This window comes from Armigeres subalbatus, chromosome 2 (genome assembly GCF_024139115.2).
Source record: "Armigeres subalbatus isolate Guangzhou_Male chromosome 2, GZ_Asu_2, whole genome shotgun sequence".
Taxonomy (NCBI): Eukaryota; Metazoa; Arthropoda; class Insecta; order Diptera; family Culicidae; genus Armigeres; species Armigeres subalbatus.
The window spans coordinates 66235332-66259945 of record NC_085140.1 but is presented as its reverse complement, the minus strand read 5'-3'; the positions used below and the strand labels follow the sequence as shown (position 1 = coordinate 66259945).

General features: G+C 40.0%; 1 protein-coding gene across 1 annotated transcript in view; it reads right to left on the bottom strand.

Annotated features, from left to right (window-relative positions):
• LOC134208785 (vinculin) overlaps nt 1-24614 on the bottom strand; it is a 69315-nt gene that overhangs the window by 664 nt on the left and 44037 nt on the right. Inside the window, exons 3-4 of the mRNA XM_062684730.1 lie at nt 3647-5737; nt 2941-3579 (exon numbers count right to left, since the gene is read on the bottom strand). Coding sequence (XP_062540714.1) covers nt 2941-3579; nt 3647-5737 — 2730 coding nt within the window. The remainder of the gene's footprint in view (nt 1-2940; nt 3580-3646; nt 5738-24614) is intronic.

Here is a 24614-nt window from a genome sequence, read left to right as displayed (position 1 = left end):
GACGCAAGCAATCATAACGAATGATGAATAAAGAATAAGTTAATAAAGAATTAAGAATAAAGTATGAAGAATAAATAATAAGGAATGAAAAATAAAAAATTAAGGATAAAGAGTAATGAGTAATAAGTAAAGGATAAAGAATGAAGAATAAAGAGTAAAGAGTAAAGAACAAAGAATAAAAATAAAGAACAAAGAATAAAGAATAAAAAATAAAGAATAAGGAACGAAGAAAAAAGAATAAATTATAAATGATGAAGAATAAAGAACAACAAATAAAGAATAAAGTATGAAAAATGAAAAAGAAAGAATAAAGAACAAACAATAAATAATAAAGAATAAAAGATAAAGAATAAAAGATAAAGAATAAAAAAATAAATACACTGGATTTTGTTTTTACACGATTTAAATTTTCTAAATTTTCCATTCATCCTAAATGTAATCATCATGTGATTTTTCTTTGATTTATTTTGGATTTTTTGAAACATGTTGCGAAGATTTTGGTGGTAAATTCAAGCATAATTTTCCCATAACGACGTATGTAACAATTATGATGATTCGAGAAATCCTTTGGCACAACTTTTTCAAAAATTGTTTAAAAACTAAATCTTTTTTCAATGTTTTTTTTTCCGCTGACATGCATCAATACATGGCACTTAATAAGCGTGCTTCACGTCATAGCTCAGTTAATTCAAATTCCCTGTGAAAAGCGATAAAATTATACATACACCGGTATGCTGTACATACGTCGCTGTAAATTGGTCGGTTTTCCATAGTGCACGATTGACGCAACTGCAGTTTTGTTTTGTTTTGCTTTTTTGGTACATAGGTCGCTCTTAGTTCCCATATGTTAAAGCGACGTAGGTAACAGTGAGACTTCAAAAATCAAAAATTCTACATACGTTGATTCGCAAAAAGATTAAATTAAAGAATTTTAAGATCTAACATCAGTAAAATCGATACGTATTATATAAAGTCGCGTGTGATTGTCATGTTGTATTAAAAACCTCGTTTTGTTTACTTTTGTTACATACGTCCTTATGAAAAATTATGCTTGAATTGAAGTCACACGATCAAAAACACGAGCGAAAAAAAATCGTGTAAAAACAAAATCCTGTGTAATAAATAATAGAGAACAGAAAATAGATATTAAAGTATAGGGAATAGAAAAAAAGAGAATAAAGAATATAAAGAATAAAAAAATGAGAAATAAAAAATAAAGAATAAAGATAAAGAATAAATAAAAAGAATAAAAAATGTTGAATAAAGAATAGATAATAGAGAACAGAGAATAGAGATTAGAGTATAGAGAATAGAAAAAAAAACAACTTAATTCTCGCTTAACTTTTCAAAAGGACCTAAGTAACATTTTTTTCATGAATTAATTTAAATAGCGCAATCAACAGAACAACATGAAAGCTTTTGATTGCAGTACTCAGATTAATTCATGAAAAAATGTTTCTTAGGTCCTTTTGAAAAGTTAAGCGAGAATTCACCGAGTGGTGATACTGCCTTTCTCGCATTTAGCCAAGTCACCAACCTTATATGGCGCTTATATAGTTCGATTCCATTTTCTTAATAACTTTTAAACGCAATGGTTTATCGTTATCAAATTCTTTGTCCGCGGTCGAATGCAACTTGTTGCGATAAAATCGGTTAAGAATTACTATATGAAAAAGTGGCTAATGTTTTTCGGTTTTCGTGTGCACACACACACACACATACACACGGACAGACAGACATTTGATCAGCACGACGAGCTGAGTCGACTTCTATAAAAAGTTCGATTTTGGAGTGAAATGATAATCTTTCGGTACAACTTTGTTGTACGAGAAAGGCAAAACAGATAAAGGAACAAGAGAAGAAGAAAGGATGAAAGAAATAAGAAGAAAGAAGGACGAGAGAAGGGAGAAGGAAGAAGCAGGAATAAGATAGAAGGTCGAAGAAAGAAGATATTAATAAAAAGAACAAGGAAAAAGGTAGAAGAAACTAGGAAAAGGAAAACAGTAGAAGGAAGAAGGTAAAAGGTAGAAAGAAGAAAGAAAAAGGATGCTGGAAGAAGGAAAAAAAGGAAGAAAAATGAGAAGAAAAAAAGTAAGTGTAAGAAGTAAGGAAGATTGAAAAAGGAAGAAGAAGAACAAAGAAAAATAAAGGAAGAAGAAAACAGAGACAAATAAAGGAGGAAGAAGAAATAAGATAGAAGGACGACAGGTGAAGGAAAAAGGAACCAGGAATAAGGAGTAAATAAGAAGAAAGAACTATGAAGGAAGAACTAAGAGAGAAGGTAGAACAAAGAAAGCAGAAAGAAAAAGGAAGAAGAAACAAGGAAGGGTTGAAAAAGAAAGAAGGAATAAAAAAGAACGAAGAAGGCAAAAGGAAGAAAAAGGAAGAAAGAAAAGAAATAACAAATTAAGAAGAAGGAAAAAGGAAGAAACAAGAACGGAGATGAATGAGGAAGAGAAAAGAAGGGAGAAGGAAAAAGGAAGAAAAAATATGGAAGAAGAAACAATGAGGAAGAAGAAAATAGGGGAAAGGAGTAGGAAGAATAAAGGAAGAAAAAGAAGAAGAAAGAAGAAGAGACAAGAATAAAGTATAAAAAATAAGTGAGTAATCTTGCTAAGAATCAAAAACCAAGAACAATAAAGTCTTGTTCCTTTCTATGCAACCTCCAAATTTCTTGTACTGTACAGACAAAAAAAAAAAGATTTCCATATAAAAATTGAAAGACAGGAGGTTTTGTTTAATTTTAGTTTTGCCCCTATGTCAATGTCAAATGTGCATTCTGTGAGATTTTTACTTTTTCAGCCTTTCGTGTTCATCCTTTATGAGTTTTCAGCCTTACGTGATTAAGTCTTGTGTGAAAGTTCCATAGAAAACCACTCATATACGGTAATTGACACGAACCATTAAACCCATTAGTGTCCGATTACACCCCATACTCACACTCTGCATCAGGTTCTGTGCATTGCCGACCAACATGTCAGTCGCCTCTCGGTCCTCATCGGAGCCCTGCGCCCCCAACATGGTTGCCTTAACGGTGGATAGGATCTTCAACTGCGTACCGATTGTCGGTATCCGCTCGCAAACCTGCAGCAAATTAGTCCGGATTCGTTTGTCCGTACACTGCCGGGCCAAAATCTTCGCCAACCGGGTAACATCCTCCGATGCTTCGGCAATCTTTTTGGCCGTGGCAATCAGCTCACGTTTGCTACCCTTGGAATCGGCTCGCACAAGTTCAGAGAGCCGCGCCATGAGCACCGCCATTCGTTTGGCCGCAGCAATGATTTCGTTATCCTTGGACGACCACTGACGTACTTCCTGGTGCAGTCCGTGTGCGGCCATAAGGATGGGCTGGTTGGCATTCGGCATTCCCTGGAAAAGTTCGTCTTCGTCATCGGTCTCCGGTGGCGGGGGACGTACTGGAGGAATGTTTTCCCGTGGCAGTGGTGGACGTGGAGGAGCCGCTTCTTGATGTGGTTGATGCTGCTGTTGGTTGAGATGCAAGGCAGACAAGTCCGGCATTTCCGGTACTTCAGGAACATTATTGATGGCACTACGAATATTGCGCACATTTTGCAGCAGCTAAAAATAAAAATTCGTTTAGTTTTGATTGCTTGAATCAGAAGAAAAAAAAGTTAAACAAACTTACGTGCTTATTGGCTTCCCTCCAGTTGGATGCATGAATGGGGTCGGCAATGTTTGTCGAAACATTTTTGGCCTCCTGAACCATTGGAGAAATGGATGCCTGCAGTCTGTCGGAAGCATCGTTGACGTTTGTGATGAATTCAGGGTCTTCCGAATTATCGGCCTCTTGCTTAGCCACCAGAAGTACCCGATTGGCCAAACGAGCCTCACTAGACGTGTTGTCAACCATTTTCTGCGGCTGCTTCATCCGAATAGCCTCATCGCAAAGAATCGAATGCTTCTGCATTTGTCTTTCGGAGGCTTCGATAAAGTCTAAGGGATTCGTGGCCTGATCACAGAGGGTTCTCATTCGCAGGATCGTATCAGCGTACTGTTGTTTCAAATTGTTAAGATGCTCTTCAGCAGCTTTGCTCGTTGGATAGTTCATACGAATTCTACCAGCCGAGACCAACTGTGGAGTGAGGCTGTCGATCTGCGAAGCAGATGACAAAAGAACTTCAGCGAGTTTTTTGTTGCCTCCAGATCCACCAGCAGCAACCATGCGACTAGTTTTTGATGCGCGATCGCTAAAGTTTTGTAGTTTGTTAGATTTTTGGTTGAAGTTCTGTTCCCTGCCGGGAGTTCCCTCTGGCATAGCAACTGCCTCCATGAACTGTTTCAGCGGAGACGAGATGTCAATAAAGTCTTCAACAACACGACTCACAACCGCATCCTGAATCTGCTTTTTCAAACCATGCAGCTTTTCATTCAAACGACGGGACACCTCCTGAGCCTGGGCAGTATGGCCTAAGCCATTAGCGCACATCTGAGAAAAGTCGTGTGATAGCTGCTCAACTTCATCGCAGAGTTGCATAACTTCTGCTTTCTGATGCCCTCCAAGTCCTTCCGCTACCTTGCGACCTTCATCAACAATCAATGCAACAGCTCGTTGACCAAGTCCGCGATCGTCCTGACCTGGATTCTGTAACCAACGACAAGCTTGTTCCAGACGGCCCTGAACAGTATGAGCAGTCTGTTGAAGTCCTGCTTTGTCCACTCCCATAATCGCATTCAACACAGATTGCTCCAAATTTCCCAGCTTATCGCGGACATCCCGAGCAATTGCATCAGCATGTGGAGTGGTTCCTTTACCATCCTGTCGAAGGTCACACAAAGTATTGGTCATGGCTGTGATATCTCCTGCTAACTTGCGGATGATGTGCGAATCCTGCGGTAGGCAACGATCCGAAACCTTCAAGCCATTATCCACAATTTGGCGTAAAGCCTTCTCTCCGACTCCACCTCTTAGCGCATACGGATTCTTCAACCAATCATTGGCCGCCTCCATCTTATTGTTAATCGCGTTGTGAATCTTCTTCAACACCGTCAAGTTGTCCAGCTCACTTTGATCCTCATCGTAAGTCGTCAATTGCAACACACGGATAATTTCCTGAATCTCCTCACTCATCCTGGAGGCCAAATAGTTTCTGTTTTCAGCCGCTTCGCCCGAACCCTTCCCATTCTGCTCCGCAATAAGTATGAAAACCTTCATACTGCAAATTAAAATCGGCGCCAGTATTTTAACCTGCTCCAAACACCGTACCAAAATCTCACTGTGCACCTGGTGAGTCAATTCCTTTTCGCGAGCTCCGACCTCCCTCGATACTTTACTGAGACACGGACTCAAATCCTTCAAAAACTGTACCAAATCCTCCATGGTATCGATCACCTCCGATACGGCCAAATAATCCAGCACCCTCTTGCACTCCCGGATGATTTTGCGCACCTCCGACTCATCGAAGCACAGCAACAGCGATGACGTTCCCTGCAAAATACCTCGCGAACCTTCGATCAGCTTCTTGCGGGCCGGTCCTGAAAAGGGATCCACCCTAAGCATGCCCGATGCTTCCTCGAGCAGCTGTGCGGCATTCTCCACCCGAGCCAAGGCCGAGGGCATGTCCTGCTTGAGAATGTCGTCGTCAGAGTTGTGTATTGTTTCGCGGCCAACGCGGACCAGGTTGGTGACTGCCAGCGACACGGCCTGTACCGGCCGGCTAAGATCGGGCATGGCATTGCCATCTTCGGCTTCTTCGTGAAGGATTACCAACCGGGAGACCTAGCGGGGACGAGAGAAGAGGAAAAATAGTTAATTAAATAAATTAAGAAGCAATATTAGACAATTGAATCATTATTCAGTTTTTATCCTGATTTAATTTCTTTAACCTTTTCCTTCCCATGGTAGCCGTAGAGCACCATCAAATTTTACCCCATCCAACTAGCTTTCTGCTGTTAAAACTAGTTTCGGAGGCTGACAGAGAACCTTCCTAGCTTAGTTGGTTAAAGGATCAGTTTATATTGTGTACATCAAGGCTGGTAGCGACCAATGCCACTCAAAATAGTGACTTTAGTGACCAAAGCTGACGAATAAAAGGACCAAATAGTGACAAATAGTTGAGGTCGAAATACGTATCTGTCAAGATACAATTAAGTGGTGGAATTCAATGGGATTGTGCAAACTCGTCTTATGACAAGACTTTCAGTTGCAGAAAAAGTGACCAAATAGTGACTTTCAGTTTCATTTGCAATTTCGATGAGACGAAATTAGGCGTTTTTGGGTCGAGGGAGATTTTTTTTCGTAATTTGTAGCGGAAACCATCTTTCACTCACCACTCTCTCATAATAAACTCAGAAAAGAAACGAAAATCGTGCACGCTAACTTTTGCCCTCTCTTTTTATCCCAAGGAAATTTTACTAAATATCAGTCAAAAGTAGGACTACTAAAAACTATGAGTAGTTCGGGGACAAATCAAACGTTTGCGCCATTGGAAGTGAGCGAAACATGGTTATCTATCACTCATAAGACCTGTTTTTCTTCCCCGAAAATGATTTCTAGGCATAAATCTGCGTGAATGAACATTCTCTTCTCGTGAGAATGAGTGAAAGTTACGATCACTGGATTAGCTGAACACCTACTTAAGAAAGTTGCAGATTTGCTATAGGTTTAGGAAGTTTTTGGAATTTTTAGAGCGAAAGAAACATCAGTACGGATCGTTTTAGTAGAAAACGAAACAAAAATTATGAAAATTCAGTTACAACGAACCTGGGATTGAACGCTTGACCTCCTGCTTATAATACAGGACCGTCGGACCGTCGTCTAACTATTTTAAAAATCCAAAACAAAAGTTGAAAAAATTTTGCACGTGTAAACCGGTCTGAAAAATTCAACCGCTGTTCGTTCAAAATCAGGTGAATTTTAGCCCAATCTTAAAAAACAACACTTTTAAAATATTTTGCATTAAATTTAAAAAAAAATTAGAGGCGTCAAAAAATATGGGTTCTTTGGGAAAGTTTAAATAAAATAAAGAATCGATTGAGCAAATTTTTGACGGGAAAGGTCAATTAGCTACTAGTGAAATAAAAGGCCAATAAGAGCAGCGAGTAAAATGGCTGGCGAAGTTTCAGAGCGATCATTTTTCCAAGATCCGTAATTTAATTTCCACCATGAACAAAGCATCATCAGCTTTATTCAAAAATAGTCAATAGTTTCAAAATAGTTTGAAATAGTGACTTTTTGCGAGAAAAAGTGACTTTAGTGACTTGAGGTCGAAAAAAGAGACTTTTTAGTGACTTGCCCGAAAAAAGTGACCAAGTCACTAAAAAGTGACCCGCTACCAGGCCACTATATTAATACTTTTCTGTTAAAGGTGTTTAATTTCAAGAAATTCAATCTTAGATGCCTTTCGCCATACTGATTTCAGAAAGTCGTGTGCCGCTGTAAGCACGCTCAAAGTGGGTGATTCATAAATGTCCATGTCGAGTGGTCGGTACTTATTATACTAGGCAACCAATTTCCATTGAACTAATGTTATCAATAAAAATTTCATTCCAACTATTATTATTGAGCCACAGATCATATCGATCAACTCTTTTTACTACGTAGTTCTATCTTTCGAATTAATGTAGTTCATACAAATTCCAAAACAGAGGTGGCATGATGGTACTTGGCGTATAAAAATTTACATCCTAATTTAATTTTTTTCGTTATTCATTATGAATCGCGTAGGTGAACCATAACTCACAACAAGACGTTCAATTTCAGGGCCATGAACTTAAGGGCCGCCTCAAACAGGCAGCACTGAAAGCTACCCCAAACAATTCAACTTACAGATTTCTGCTTGTTTGCGGTAGCCGAAGCACGATTGTATAACGTAAACAAATAAACACTTCGCACGACCGAAACTGTGACCTGTGGATGATGACGAGTAAGGCCCGTCCTTGTCTCCGCACTGTGATCGCATGCTGAACGATCAACGTGCGGATTTACGCGGTGCGGCTTGATGTTTGGCAATTAAATTTGTTGTAATAGACGCGGACGTGAGCTGGTGTGCTGCGAACGACCGGTTGACTAAAGGTGGTCGGTTGGCTGATGTCGAGAGTGTCTCGGCAACACACACGGACGAGTAGCGCATTTCACCCAAGTTGAGGTGGTGCGCTCTTGATCCGGTAACGGTCCCATTAATCTTTCCACGCTTATGTGGGCTTTGAAGATGCAGGAAAGACGAGACAGTACTATACGGTTGATGGATAGATGGCAGACGGAGACCAAGTCAGACAGTAGTAGTAGCAGTAGGAGGAAATGAAGGACCGTCTCAAGTGGCTTCAGGCTGTTTAGGGTGAACAACTTTTGTAAATTCAATGGGTTTGGAAAGGGTGAACTGAAACGTATGGCAATTAGGTTCAATGTAAATAACAATTTGGATTTTATTTCAGGGAATCAGAACGTAGAACTGTGTCAAATGTATATGGCCATTACCAAGGCTTTATTTACCACAGCAAATCAATTATTGGCACGGCCACAGCGTTGGACGTGAATGTTGTGCTTCGTTTGCCAAAAACTATGCAATAGGTATATTTTGTGACTTTTAGATGATGCCAAGAAAATGCAAAAAAAACAGTACAACAAACCGGAGATCTCGTAAAGACCGAACTAACCCCACATCAAAAAGCATTATTAGATTCGCCGAAAATCGAGCACCGTGCGAGAAGGTAATTTTACGAAAACCGCTGCTATGTGCTGTGTGTGTCAGCTAAAAATAAATACAAATATGATTCATGGAGCAACCGAAGCGCCGTGATGATCCTGGTGTTGGCCTTTGTTGATGAGGTCAGCATACTCGCTACCACAGAAGATAGACTGGGGGGATGGCATGCTCAGGACTTTATTTTCCAAGACAACTATTAGGCTGCTTTTACTTATGTCTGCTTGTTAGTCAACTCTATAATATAGGACCTGTATTGAAAAGGAAACAATAACAACATTTAACCAATCTAACTATCTACTACCCAACTTGAAAATGACCGCATATGAGTCCCATTATGGACGAGAACAGCTTCCCTGGGAAGCTTACCAGACTGATCAAAGCAACGGTGAATAGTGTGCAAAACTGTGTGAAGATTTCGGGCGAACACTCCAGTTCGTTCGAATCGGGCCGGACACTAAACAAGGACTTTCATGCCTGTTGTTCAACATTGCGTTAGAAGCTGTCATATGGTGAGCCGGAATGTAACAGACGGGGTACGATTTTCAACAGATCTAGTCAATTTATTTGTTTCGCGGATGACATTGTCGGCCGAACATTTGCAAAGGTGGCTGAAAAGTGAAGCAACAAAAGTTGGAGTTGGAGTCGAGCCGAGAGCGACAGGGCCCGCCTGGGAAGCAGTGTTACGATAGACGGGGATACTTTCGGGATGGTCGATGAACTCATCTACCTTGAATCCTTGCTAACGGCTGATCTGTGGAAGTCGGGCTCCTGAAACTGAGGCCAAAAACAGATTCACACCCGCACCAAATGTGGCATGATCATGTACAAAACGCTGATAAGACCGCTAGTCTTCTACGGACATGAAACTTGGACCATGCTCGAGGAGGACTTGCAAGCACTCGGAGTATTCGAGAGACGCGTGCTTAGACCCATCTTTGACGGTGTACAAGAAGAGGGTGTGTGGCGGCGAAGCACGAATCACAGGCTCGCTCTACGGCGAACCCAGTATCCAGAAGGCAACTAAAGTCGGAAGGGTACGATGAGCAGGGCATGTTGCAAGAATGCCGGACAACAACCCTGCAAAAATGGCAATTTATTTTTGCGTTCGTCTATTAAGAAAAATAAAATCTGGATTTTTTCGTTTGAACATTTTCAAGTCATTAAAGAAAGAAAGAATCTACTGAATTTCCCCGGAAAAATCTGATGATCTTTTGGGGAAGGGGAAGAAGTCTTTCCAAAATAATAATTTGGAAATTATTCTCGGATTTTCCACCGGGAACTATTTTGAATTTCCAAGCACAATTGTTTGGAATTGCCATGGAAAATTCTTCAGTATTTACACTTTCGCGAGAAAAAGTGGCTCGTGAGTCTATAGATGTCTACAGATGATGTGTGCATTTTGAGTGTTCTTTATCTATTGAGCGTCATTTTCATTATTGTTGGTGTTTGTCTGGTTTTGTGTTAAATACGGTTCTGTCCCATGTCTTATTTTTAGTGTTTGTAAATTTCCTGTATATGCTTTCGCTTCGTTTGTTTACCGTTTTGTCAGTGTTGAAACTATGATACATTTCCAGAACGGGAAGAGCGGAGAAAGTTCGATGGTGGACCATTATCTACGCTCTATCAAAATCGAAAAGTTTTATTTTGTTCTTTGGATTTTCACGGGAATTTATTTACATTGTGCATAATTAACTCGTCGGTAATTCCATGGGAAATTATTAAAGAGAGGAAAGGGTCGTTTGGTTAAGAATCTTTCATCGGAAAACCATGTTGGCCAGATAACACGTTAAGTAGAAAGTCATCTAGCCGAATTTCATTTGGCCGGAATAAACGAAACAATTATTAGATCGACAACGGTTTGGCTAAAAATTTCATTTGGTCAAAGCGTTTGGCTTGTTACAGGTCGTTTGGCCAAAAATGCCATTCGGCTGATCGTTTGACAGAAATGGTCATTTGGCTAAAAATGTCATTTACCCGAACGGGTCCTACGGCCGAAAATGTAATTTGCTGAACGGGTAATATGATCGAAAATGTCGACCGTTTGGCCAAATGACATTTTCGGTAAAATGGCTTTTCTGCCAATCGACCATTTCGGCCTTCTCGGCCAAAGTACCATTTCGGTAAACGGCATTTTTGGTCAAACGGCAAATGACTTATTTGGCCAAACGATTTTTTCGACCAAATGATGAGTTCGGCCGAACGACATTTTAAGCTGTATGTCCATTTCAGCTCAACGACATTTTTAGCCAGATGGGTTTCAGACAAATAATAAATTCGGAACACTTTTCGGCCTTGTGGCCTCTGCTCAAATGTCCCTTTCCTTCGTAAGGACTAAAGCAATTCGGCGGAAAGCCATTCGAATGCCACTTAAGCGAATAACACGTTAAGTTGAAAGTCATTTAGCCGAATTTCATCTGGATGAATTGAACGTTTGTCCGAAACGATTATTATGTCGAAAATGGTTTGGCCGAAAATGTCATTTGGCCGAGAGCGACGTACAGCCGAAAGGGACATTCAACTAAGTAGGTAGTTTGGACGAAAGAATTGTTTGCTCTAACAGGTCATTTGGCTCGAGAATATCTTTTCTCCCAAACATTTATTCAGTTCAATCAAAGTAAATTGTCTATTTCCGGGGATTAAATCACCCGACTTGGACATTAATTTACAATGCTATGAAAACTCATACGTGAATATGTACGTTATGTGGAAGATATTGATTTGGAAAATGTATTGAAGGTAACCACTTAGGGTGGTCTAACCGGTAGTACCGAAATCGGTAATACCGGTATTACCGGCCAATTTTGAGTACCGAAAATACCGGTATTAGAGGCGGAAAATACCGGCATTTTCGGTATTGCATATTTTGCTGTCAAAATCAAAAATTTCGAGTAGTTTTTACCAACATTTACATATATCAGCTAAATACTCACCCTGCAACAAACACAAAAAATTCTACGCGCATGAATAAATCTTTGCACAAGTAAGCTATTTTAACGACGTTTACGCTACAGCAAAAAACGATCGACATCGTCATTAATCATACATGTCAATCATACAAATATGTACGTTCTGAATTCGGTAAAGAACGTGTTTGTTGGATGATACCAAGACACGTTTGAATTGAATGTTATCCATGCTGAAACGATTATATGAGTTGAAGGGATTCGTTAAAAAAAAACTCGGATCGATTTGTAGCTTCAATCCAAATTCAACTTCAGTGATGATGATTTTTTGACCATAGGTGGAACTACTCTGCCGTGAGTTCTGCACACTAAATACAATCGACGAGGCGCTCCATTTTATGATGGATCAATTATCAAATCAAGCCACAGAAATTGCCACCTTATTTGATGTTCTCAAAGAACGAATCCAAAGGCAAAGATCAAAATAAACCGCTCTTTTTGCTTTTTTGAATAATCCTGCAGTGAAGCAAGTGATCAGAAACGATTTTGACATTTTCTTAAAGATATCCAGTCTAATAAATCCAGATGCGATCGTTGAAGAGACTGCAGCTTATGAAGATATTGCAGTAGAGCAAAACACTTGCGACACAAGGATTCTTGCAAGCAATCCGTGTAGAATTCTTCTACAATGAATCAGAAGGGATTAGGTGAAAGTACTTGACACTGATTTTCGACGCTCTTGACACCATTCGTCTAACTTCCGTTGAACCAGAGAGGGCATTTTCAGTAGCCTGCAACATTTCCAACCAAATCAGAGGCGGATTGGGTGATGCACGTCAACGTAAGTTTCACCACCTCAACAAGCAATGATTTTAATATTTGAAGTTTGTCAACAAATACATATTATTTAACACCCAAAAGTCCAAATCAAGAGTTTTCTTTTCAAATTTCTGAAATCTTCACAAATACCGGTATTTTACCGGTATTGACTCCATCAAATACCGAATACCGGTATTTGTCAAAAATGTCCAATACCGACCACCCTATAACCACTTTCCCTTCGATGGGACTCGAACCCATGGCCCTACAGTACGCTAGACTGATGCTTTAACCAACTAAGCTACGAAGGACCTCCGTCGGCCATCGCAAGCCGCTACTGAACGAGCTCGAGATACCCAAATTGGACGCATAGTCAAATCACTCGCAATCCATTTCTCAAGCCAACACTTCCACATGTGGATAGTGCACTCTCACATTAGAGGAGCATGAGTATTGGTTTCATTTTGTTCGAATAGTATACATGTACCATATTTGAAACAGAATGGCTGACCTTTAGTTACGCTTGTAGACTCAAAGGCCTTAAATCCAGGGAATTCTTGGATGGCCAAGAACATGTACTGTGAACGCATTTTATTCATTTCATCACTAAGAGCATGTTCCATATTTGAAACGGACCGGCTGACCCAAGATGAATACACAGCTAGGTGTTTCAATCTGCCTAATTTATGGACGAGAAGAAGGCGGGGGTGAAAAATTCATTTTCGGTGCAAAACATAAACAAACCGGCTGGCTCTCCCATACTAAAAGCCAAGATGGCTGAATCGTGAATTTGGCAGATTGGAACACCTAGTGGTATATTTATCTTGGGCTGACCTTTGATTACGCGTGCAGACCCAAAGGCCTTAACTCCAGGGATTTCTTGGATGGCTGATAACATATACTGTGAACGCATTTAAATCTTGGTATCACAAAGAGTATCTACAATATTTGAAATAGGCATGCTGATCTCTGGTAACGCTTATAGACTCAAAGGCCTTAACTCCAGGGAATTCTTGGATGGCCAAGAACATATACTGTGAACGCATTTAATGCATTTCATCACTAAGAGCATGTACCATATTTGAAACGGACTGGCTGACCTTTGGTTCCGCGTGTATACCCAAAAGCCTTAACTCCAGCGAATTCTTAGATGGCCGAGAACGTATACTGTGAACGCTTTCTAACATTTGCATTACTAGAGCAAGTCGAATGAAAATAAAACCTTTGGAATACCCTACCGCAACATTCATGTTTGCCAAAAATACTACGCCTCAAAATACATCAGATCTTACATGGAACAATATACTCAAATATAACTGCTCACTAGCGCCGCCTTTTGGAAGAAGTACTCATTATACCGAATATTGCAAGCACACTAGCGTCACCTATTTGTAAAATTCCTAATTACTTCTCCCATCACAGGGCAGTCCATTCCCACTAGACGATCGCTGCTAAAGACTTTTCAAATTCCAAATTTGTTTGACAAAAATATTTACAATGTACAATATTCCATATATCGGAATATCTTGAGTAGTCTAAAATAATTAGTTAAAATTAGACTGTAGCATTTATTTTCAAGATTTTCCAAGCGAATTTACACCTAGCGAAAAGATCTCGGCGAGTTTCACCAAACTACCAAAAATTACGAAAATAAAAAAAAAGGCAGTCTTTCAAAGTAGCCTGGGGTCATATTGACCAAAGAGCACAGACAAAAGGTTAATATTCGATTGAGTTTGTGTCATTTGTGTTAAATTGCGTCAGTTTTGTTAGTTGATTCTAATTCTGGAATCAAGAAGAAAGTAGGCATTAAAATGTTAAGTAGTAATTTGCTCCAGACACAGAGATCGAATCGTTAATGCCAAATGGCACTAATTGATTCGGGGTGCCCAAACAGAATAAGAATCCTACACAAAAGCTCGGCTAGGAACACAGTAAACTAATTGCTGTAGACAAAAAGCGCAATACGCAATTAATATATTTGTGCAGGTTTTGACTGATTGACCAAGATATCATATGGAACCTCGTCATATCCCGTAGTGGACACTACCTAGCCGTCTCTCTCAGCGCACCAAGAGAGAATTTGCATTTTAATTTGTTAACTGTTTCACGGTTTCATGTCGATTGCGTATCCTAATGTTGTATAAAAAAATATGACGTGGGGTTTGTTACACTGGCGCCCTTGGTTGACCTGCTCCAGAATGATGCGAAGCGTCCTATTGCCGCCCGGGCTAGGATAACTTTGGAAGGGACTTTGAGAACGGTACACAGCTACATAATGCCTCGCTAATTATCGCACACAGTCAGGTCATCCTTTTTGGGTACCTTCACTAAGATGATGGTTGCGGTGTCCCAGATATTACGAAATAAACGATGCTTTGATTATCTCGGTTGATATGCAATCGACCCTAGGGCTTTGATCGATTTCATCCTTTGGATGCAGTAACCGAGCTTCGGTATTGACGCGTGTTATATGTCGGATTCTAGGCATATCAGGCCGAGATGGTGGTGACCTAGCTGGCACTTGAAAAAATTGTTCGAAGTGCTCCAACTAGCGTTTCAGCGGGTCAGTTGGATCCGATCAATTGCTGAATCGTGTCTTTCACAGGCATTTTTGCTTTCATCCTCGCCCCGCTGGAGCCTCGTGAGATATCGTAGAGGAGAAAAATATATCCAGTTGCTGCGGCTCTTTCTCCTTCATCGGCGAGAGTCCGCCCACGCTTGCTTATCCCGTCGATATGAGGGTTTCACTTCCTTCTCCATCGTGGAGTATCGTTGACGGACTAAGACTCTGACTCCGCTGGTTTTTGTTTACTTTATCGCGGATTTGGCTTTTCTTTGCTTCTCTATCTTTCTCCAAGTAACATCGATGACCCATTGCGCTGTTTTCCCAGAATATTCTCGAAGCGTCAATGAAGACGTTCGTAATGGCAGTTCATTGGTCTTACACGCTGCCACATTCCGGAATGTCTGCTGCGCGAGTCTCCCCAGTTCTTCAACGAAGAACCATTTCACCGTGACATTGTCCAGTCGACGTATGTTGAACCGTCGTCCAAATCTAAGGTGATGACCATACGCTATTCGGCACTACGTTTATTCAAACTTTTTGAATCTAAACCGTCTAAGACGAATTAAGTACTGTCCATTTAATTCCACCAGTTAATTTTCGTTATCTTTGCAGATACGTATTTCGACCACAACTGTGTGGTCGTCTTCAGTGCCTTGTACTTGACTCGACTTAGTCGATAGTCGAAATACGTATCTGCAAAGATAACGAAAATTAACTGGTGGAATTAAATGGACAGTACTTAATTCGTCTTAGACGGTTTAATACATTCCACTAAACGAGCTTAATATATTTTTCTGAAAATGGCACCCCTTTTTGAATCTGTTAAATAAGTTTTATACAGCCACTAAATTAAATTAAATTAAATAATATTTGAGAGTAGAGAGTAAATATCAAAGTTTATTTATTGTTTTTTTTAATGAAAACTGAAATTCCAATTTTGTTGCTACCTGGATTCGAAATCCTGATCTCCGGATTCAATGGCTGCTGCTCTGTCAACATAGTCACTTTGACATATGGTATATAACAGAGAAAATTATGGATGTGCTTCTTCGCATGCCCTCTGGGTGGTTTTAATAAAGCTATTTTTAGTTTCGAGCTGTATAAACGTTAGAAAGAGTCCTTCATGCTGCTTTCAGCACATAAGCTTAAAAATAGTACTTTCAGCATTAATTCAATTATTATTCAAACATCTTTCAGCATTTCGTATTGGCTAACTTTTATCCATCATCAATCGCTGAAATTGTTTTTAGGCAACAATTTGCATCCGCAGCTAATCGTTTTACAGTAACCGTCTACAAAAATATTGCTTCTAAATGGCTTGTTTTCTTACACTATCTGCTAGCATCTATGACAGCACAAGATGCTGAATACCCTTAAGGCTACATTACAGAAATCAATAGCTCATACACAGCTCCGGCACCAAAAATCAAATATGAAAATTGCGGTTTTAACGTTCTATACTGATAATCTATAAAAAGAGGCACTATAAGGTTTATTTAAACGTTGTGCAACCATCAAGGATACAGATGTTGCGAAAAAGCTTCGTTAATTCGTTTATGGCGACATTACGTTGTATTATTAGTGCTATAACAAGAGAGAAAGCGTTTTGAATGTGAATGCTACTCAACGTAGTATGGAAAGTTGCTAACAAGCAACACAATTGCATACATGAGCTCTTAATCGATTAGCTGTGTTGCTATTTTATAGCTGTATGGAAGCTGCATAAAGATAAAAGGTGAAAGACGTTCGGCACTGACTAGCTGATAGAAATTTGGGTAATAGTCGAGTTGAACTTTAAAGAGTTAATTGTGGTGGCTTCAGGTATCAGAACGTCGGCTCCAGGGGCACGTTCACATCAATTTGGGAGATTTGTGCCATCGCCTTCACAGCCTTTTTCATCACACACCTGACGGAAAAGGAAGTGAACAAAAAGGAAAGGAATGTGGATGGGAGAACAAAGGTAAAGTTTGGAAAAGGGCCCTTGAAGAGGGCATACAAAGCATAAGCGTACAAGAGCTTATAGCTCCGTACCACAACGGGTTATGAACAACAAAATACTCTGAAGCTTCAGATTTCTGAAGTCAAATTCACTAAGCAAGTGTTAACCAAATATTTGGAAGCGCAATCATAGACTGGGCAGTTACATATCAGATGATAAGAAGTTCCATAATCGGATTCACAACTATCACAAACAGATTATTAAACGCGTTGAATATTTGCCATGTGATAGTTCAGTCGGCAGTGACCTGTAAAGGCCTTGACTAAGACACTACAATTCTGTTTAGACAGATTAGCTAAATAGCTTGCTACTACCGGAGATGCCTTCCGGATGAACAATTTTGTTTGACGACATGACATCCAGACTACTCCAGTGCCATTTGTGCTGAGTGACAGCCCAAGAGTTGATCAAAAGTTTCACCCAACATTTGGATATTGGAATAGCTGTCTCAGGACCAATAAAGTCATGTGATGCTCAATTACGAGCTAACTCATCAGCCAATTCGTTCCTCAATTTAAGTTCGACATGCGATTACTAACTTCGACCTTGAGTTGGCCAAAACGAGACCTTTAATAGCTGCTTGGCTATCTGAACAGAAGTATATTACTTTGCCCATAATGCGTTGCTGCAGCGCAGATTGCACTCCACACATTATATATTTCCGCTTGAAAAACATTGCAGTGTTTACCCAGTGAGTGTGACTGTTTCAATCTCAGCTCACGCGAATAGACGACTGCACTTGCTCTACTTTCGAGGAGGGAGCCGTCAGTGTAACAAACAATGCTGTCCGACATACTTCTCTCCAAATAGCCAGATGTCCACTCATCTCGCGAGGGGAATTGTTTTGAAAATGTCCTATAAGAAAAACTACTAACGTGTGTGAGATCACTTGGAGCAAGGAAAATTTTGTCCCAATTAACCATAACCCGGGTAGACGAAAATGGCTCATTAACAGTAAAACGTGATATTGATAATAAAACATGATATTAACTTGTTTGAAATAAGAGTAAAAATAACAAGCGAAAATAACAAAAAAAAATACACCGAAATATCATAAAAATATCAGGTTTTGCCATTAACAAGAACTTATCAATATCTTGAGCTATTAGTTTGTTCTTCTTAATAGCAAACCCCGATATTTTTATGATATTTCGGTGCAATTTTTTGTTATTTTCGCTAGTTATTTTTACTCTTATTTCAAACAAGTTAATATCATATTTTGTTATCAATATCACGGTTTCTACCCGGGAAGAGGTAACAACGAAGTGTGTGTAGAACTGCGGTTTACTGGATTCTCCTTTACAGGCACATCCTTTGAAGATGGCCTAATTTAGACTGAATTGTCCTCACTTCTCCCTTTTGCCGCCACACAAGACATCCATAAGCCAAAATAGGTCGTATAACTGTTGTGTAAATCCATTTGATATGTTTGGGTTTAATACCCCTAGTTTTACCAAAGGTTCATCGGCATTGGCCGAAAGCCATACACGCCTTTTTAATTCTGAACTCAATGTAAGGAGTCCAGGAAAGCTTTGAATCAAGAATTAAACCCACATACTTTACCTCATCACTTACATTGGTTTCAGAACCAAAAAGATGTAATGGACGAATACCATTACGGTTACAGGGTTGTTACGGAGATCCTGAAATATTTTCCGCGCCAAATCCGCGCCGACTAAAATTAAATCCGCGCCATTTCCGCGCGACATAAAATCCATTCCGCGTCAAATCCGCGCGAGCCAGATCTAAATTCTTTTAAACTGCAACATATGTTTGTATCAAACTTCTAATAGGACTAATAAAACCGCAGTAAGTATTACAACTCTTCTAAATGGCTTTATTTACCACTAGAAGTACTGAATCTATAGGAACAAGAACTAAACAGCCAAAACTGTTTGCATAAACACCGCTTTTTGCATTAGATGATTATTGTCAGGGTTTTTTTTTCTTGATAGAACTTTATAAAATTCCGCACAAGGTACGTTGATATACAAATGAATGTTAAGGCCAGATTTGATCATAATTGATTAAAGATAAACGTGGCAAATAATTAAAAATCTGCCAAAACCGCAATTTCTTTTGAAGTTATTAATTATGCAGCTTTGTTGTAGTTATTGATCACAAGACAAACTTGCGTAGATAATAAGGAATTAGACAATGATGCTCCGTTTTTAAACACAACTTTTGTAAAAAAAAATATTTGAATTCATATCAAGAAACAAATAATACAAAATCTAACATAGTTGTACAAGCTCCGTTGATTTTTAAGTCAGAATCAAGTGCAAATTCCTTCAAAAATTCCAGAGGAATATTTTTATTTGAAAAAGATTTTTCAAAAGAGAAAAAGAAATTTCAGAAGAAATTTCTTTGGAAAAACGGCAGAATAATTTGCGTAAGCCCCAACAGAAATGGCCCGTTATTTCTCCTTCAATTATTGTAACAAGCTTTTCTAAAAGTTCATGCAGAAATTTTGTTGACTATTCTTGCTGAAATTTCATTTAAAAACTCCGAGAACTCCTGTAGAAATTCATCTTTCGTTCGCAGATTCATCCCAGATATTTCTGCGGGTCATCCTCTGGAAATTCTCCCGGAAATTTGCATGGAAATGTTTGCAGAAATCAAACTGCCCTTGAATCTGCTGAAGTGCAGAAGTCGCTCCAAATTATCTGTGGGAATTCCTCCGAGTATTTTAACAAAAATTCCACTGGGAAATTATTTTGTAATTCATTTAGGAATTTCGTCGTGAGTTCAAGTTAATTCTCCACAAATAACCTGCGCAAAATCTTCAGAGCTTACTTGCAGAAATACCTTCATGAATTCCTACGGAAATTGCTTTAGAAATTCTTGCAGAAATTGATTGGTGACTTCCTGCGGAAAAAATCCCGGTTCTATTTTTGAGAGTTAGTTATGGATCCTGTACACCTCCGGTGGTGCAAAGGGCTGACTTGAAAGATCTCCATCCTGAGCGATGCCCGGCTATCGCTTTAACCTGTTGCCAGGTTAGATTTCGGTCGACTTCTTTTATTTCTTTATTGAGGCTTCGCCGCCATGAGCCTCTGGGTCTGCCTCTGCTGCGATGTCCCGCTGGGTTCCAGTCTAATGCTTGCTTACAGATTTCGTTTCCGCCCCTACGTAGAGTGTGGCCGACCCAGCCCCACTTCCGATCCCGAATTTCTGTTGTTATCGGCCTCTGGTGACAACGACGATGGAGCTCGTTGTTTGAGATCCAGTTGTGAGGCCACCAGGACCGAATTATATACCGCAGGCATCTGTTAATGAACACCTGCAGCCGTTGAGTGTTCTCCACTGATACACACCATGTTTCGCTAGCGTATAACAGCACAGATTTCACGTTAGAGTTGAAAATTCGTATTTTGGTGCGTTCACTTATCTGCCTGTTTTTCCAGATATTTCTTAAACTCGCAAAGGCAGCCCTTGCTTTCTTGATCCGTGCGCCTATGTCGATCTTGGTACCGCCGTCTGACGCCATTTGGCTACCAAGATATTGGAAGCTTTCAACATTCTCCACTGGTTGCCCGGCTACTGTGAAACTGGAAGGAGTCACCGTGTTTACATCCAACGATTTGGTTTTGTTGACGTTGATGACTAAACCTGCCGAGGAGGAGCGATCGGCAAGGTCGTTGAGCTTACTCTGCATATCAGAGCGCCGTTGCGCGAGTAGTGCAACGTCATCCGCCAATTCGAAGTCGTTTAGGTGCTCCATGGTTATAGGCTGCCATAACAGCCCGCGGTTTGGTTCACGGTCAATCGCATCTACCAGAATCTCATCGATTACGATGAGGAACAGTAACGGTGATAGAATACATCCTTGCCTCACACCAGCTACGACCCGGATAGGGTCGGACAGGACCCCATTGTGCAGCACTCTACACGAAAAGGCCTCGTACTGTGCTTCGATGAGGCCGATGATTTTCTCAGGAACCCCTTGCGTCTCAGGGCGCCCCACATATTCTCGTGATTGAGACGGTCGAAAGCTTTTTCGTAGTCAATGAATACCAAGTAAAGGGACTCTTGGAATTCGTTGACCTGCTCCAAAATGATGCGGAGCGTGACAATATGGTCCACACAGGATCTTCCGGCACGGAATCCGGCTTGCTGCCGCCGGAGAGTCGCATCGATCTTCTCCTGAATCCGGGCTAGGATAATTTTGCACAGAACTTTGAGAACGGTACACAGCAACATAATGCCTCGCCAGTTATCGCATACAGTCAGGTCACCCTTTTGGGCACCTTCACTAAGATACCTTGCATCCAGTCGACCGGGAAAGTTGCGGTGTCCCAGATATTACGAAATAAACGATGCAGTAGTTGAGCGGATGTCATGGGGTCAGCTTTGAGCATCTCGGCTGATATGCGGTCGACCCCTGGGGCTTTATTCGATTTCATGCTTTGGATGGCTGTTTGAATCTCTAGCAGTGATGGAGCTTCGGTATTGACGCGTGTTATACGTCGGATCCTAGGCAGGTCATGCCGAGGTGGTGATTGCCTGGCTGGCACTTGAAAAAGTTGTTCGAAGTGCTCGAACCAGCGTTTCAGTTGGTCAGTTGGGTCGGTTAATAACTGATCATTCGCGTCTTTCACAGGCATCGTTGCTTTCATCTTCGCCCCGCTTAAGCGTCGTGAGATATCGTAGAGGAGGCGAATGTCCCCGGTTGCGGCGGCTCTCTCTCCTTCGTCGGCCAGAGAGTCTGCCCACGCTCGCTTGTCCCGTCGACATGAGCGTTTTACTTCCTTCTCAAGAGAGAGAGAACTTAAAAAAAAATCTGTGATCATCGAACTCTTTTGTAAATTCAAGGCGGCATTCTTTTCGATTTTCTAGTCATACCTGCGGTCACCGCTCCAGGAAATTTCTCCAAAAATGTCTTCATAATTTTTCGGGGTTTTTAATGCTGCAGAAATCCTCTTTACGCTATAGAAATTGATTTGCAAGGAATTTATACAAGGATGATGATAGGGTCCTTGTGGAAACTTCTTTAGGAAGTTTCTTCGTTTTCTGTTGGTAATCCTGTAGAATCGGAGTTAACCGAAAATATCATAAAAAACCCGCCAGAAATAACTTTTGAGAATCATCTTCTAATTTTTGATCGACTTTCTGCGGAAGAACTTATTAAAATGAGGCATCTACATTAAATCACAGAACATTTTTATGTTTTCAATTGTTGTATAAACCCTTATTCGTTCTAGATGAATGTTATAAAGGAAATATAAAATGTTCCAATATTATGAAAGAATTCCTGACGACTTTTGAAGAATGATATAATATATCATGCTGAGTGGTTCATCGTAAAAGAAACAACCAATCAGAAACTGAAAAAATATCTTAGAATTACAAAGAAATTGACAAGATGAAAATAGGTATTCATGTCCTTCAATAGGCATGGTTTGTGGGCGTCGTGTTTTAGAATGGATTAAAAATGACAACAAGGGGCGTATCTCTCCTCATAACATTTGTTTAAATAATGCTTGAGAGTGTAATGCATGTCATTAAATAAGGACTTGGACATATCTCAAAAATAATGTTAATAACCTTGAAACGTAAATTTGTTCTCAACAATATTTGCTAATAAAAATAGAGCCCATCTAGATAGGCATCAAACTAATTTTCAAATAAACTTCCTAAGATTTAGCATTTTATTTATTAAATTTTCACCTAAAAGTAAATCCGCGCCAAATCCGCGCGAAACCCTAAAATCGTTATGTAAATCCGCGCCAAATCCGCGAAAATCGCGAAATCCGCGTAGTCGTAACAAGAACAATAGATGTTTTATTCGGATTAACCGAAAGGCCATATTGTCGAGTTGGACCTTATACAGCCTAAGGCTAGAAGATGAAGCTTATAGATGAAGTGAGTCAAAAGGCCGTTAGGTGCGGTTTGGCTGAACCCCGACCATATATATGACGTAGCCAAACCGGGATCTGCTGGGACAACAGACAGATGCGCCACCTCAGACGTAGCAAATATAGACAGTAGACGACTCGCGCTTAGAATGAGAAGATGGACAGCGTGTTTCAGTAGCTGAAGTTTCGAGCAGCGGATGAAAATTCTTGCCTATTCGTTTGAGAACCAAACGGAAAATTAGGTTTCATCTTTATCAATGTTGATAATATAGGCTTGTTCTGCCATTCATAACGTGAGTTTCAGGAAATCTGCAGCGTCTTCAGAGGCACTTTAAGATATCTAGCCTTGGCGAGTTGTGGCAGTTTCTCGGCATTCACGTGCAGAAAGTCAGAGTTTTTTCAGACACAATAATGCAAAGATTTCAAAAATCCCCCTTGGACCCGGTTTACGTGGAACAAAACTAGGTCGCAAAAGGATTTTCCGACTTGAGTGCGCCTATCACTGCATAATTGCGGTGTATGTATATGTAATCTCTGTTGTCTCTCAGTCACAAATAAGATCACCATTTATCGAAATCCTTGCTGAAATCCGTGAATACTTTATTGTAGAAGTAGCGTCAAACAGAGTTTTAAGGAATCCTGAGCAAAGTTTCAATTTTCTGGTCAAAATATGATGTTTTGTAGTACAAATGTCACATACTGAATTAGATAGAAGATTATATTTTTATTAGATAATTAATAAAAAAATTTTTGCCTTCGCCAAGAATAACAATCAGTTACTCGTGAAAGTGGATTGATCGCAAGTGCAAGATCAGCTCTTTACAGATTGATCTTCTGAAGGAAATGGGAGAAAAACAAATCAAAAACTAATGAGAGATTCTCCACTTGACAGCAAGTCTAAAAGGAAGTTCATATGTTTACATGGCAACAACGGTCTATATTTAAATCTGAGTTTTTTATTCTATACACTACAATCTGCAATTATCGCACCCGAAAGCAACATATTCTCTCGCATCGAATGTCTCATAACAGGAGGTGAAAAACGAACATATGATTCTAGTTATGTGATTGAAAAACACAACAAGGTTGAACCGACGAAAAACACAACGGTGCCGGTCGTAGGCGTCTCCACCCACCACGCGCCGTACCGCGCTACGTCGAGAGAAAATTAAACACAACAAACTGACGAAAATAGAATGAACCACTCCCATAGTAACTAGGGTAGATTGGAATTATTATGACATCGTCAGACAGGTACTGTAGAAGTTCGATGTTCTAATCAAATTTAATTAACCTTTTTCAACGGATTAGATATGATATAGTTGATTATAAAATCCATAGTCACTTCTAATTCTATGATCTGATCTAGACAAGTGAAGTATGTGTCAAAATGTGACACAACAGTTCTATTTTTTTGAGAATCGTGATAAAAATTACTCGTTGTCACTAAAAATTTAAAATAACGATGTGGGTATTACTTTACCAACTCTGCATCTACATAGTTGTTGCGCGAAGTTAATGAAGAATAATTAAGAGTTGCATGGTTCAAGATTCACCCCGGTTAGCTGTACGATGCTTGCAACCTTAAGGGCCAATTTCTTAGGCGGTAAACTCAGTTTAAGCGTATGGGTAAGCTCCGTTTACGAGATAAGCGGAGGTGAAGAAATTGGTCCTAAGTGAGCTAAAAAGCGCATGACATCCTGCAATCACTGCTGTGTAAAGAGCAACGAAAATGCCACCCTAACATACATTTTAGAACAATTTAAAAAATTATGGATTCACAACGTTCTCGCAACGACCCAGTAA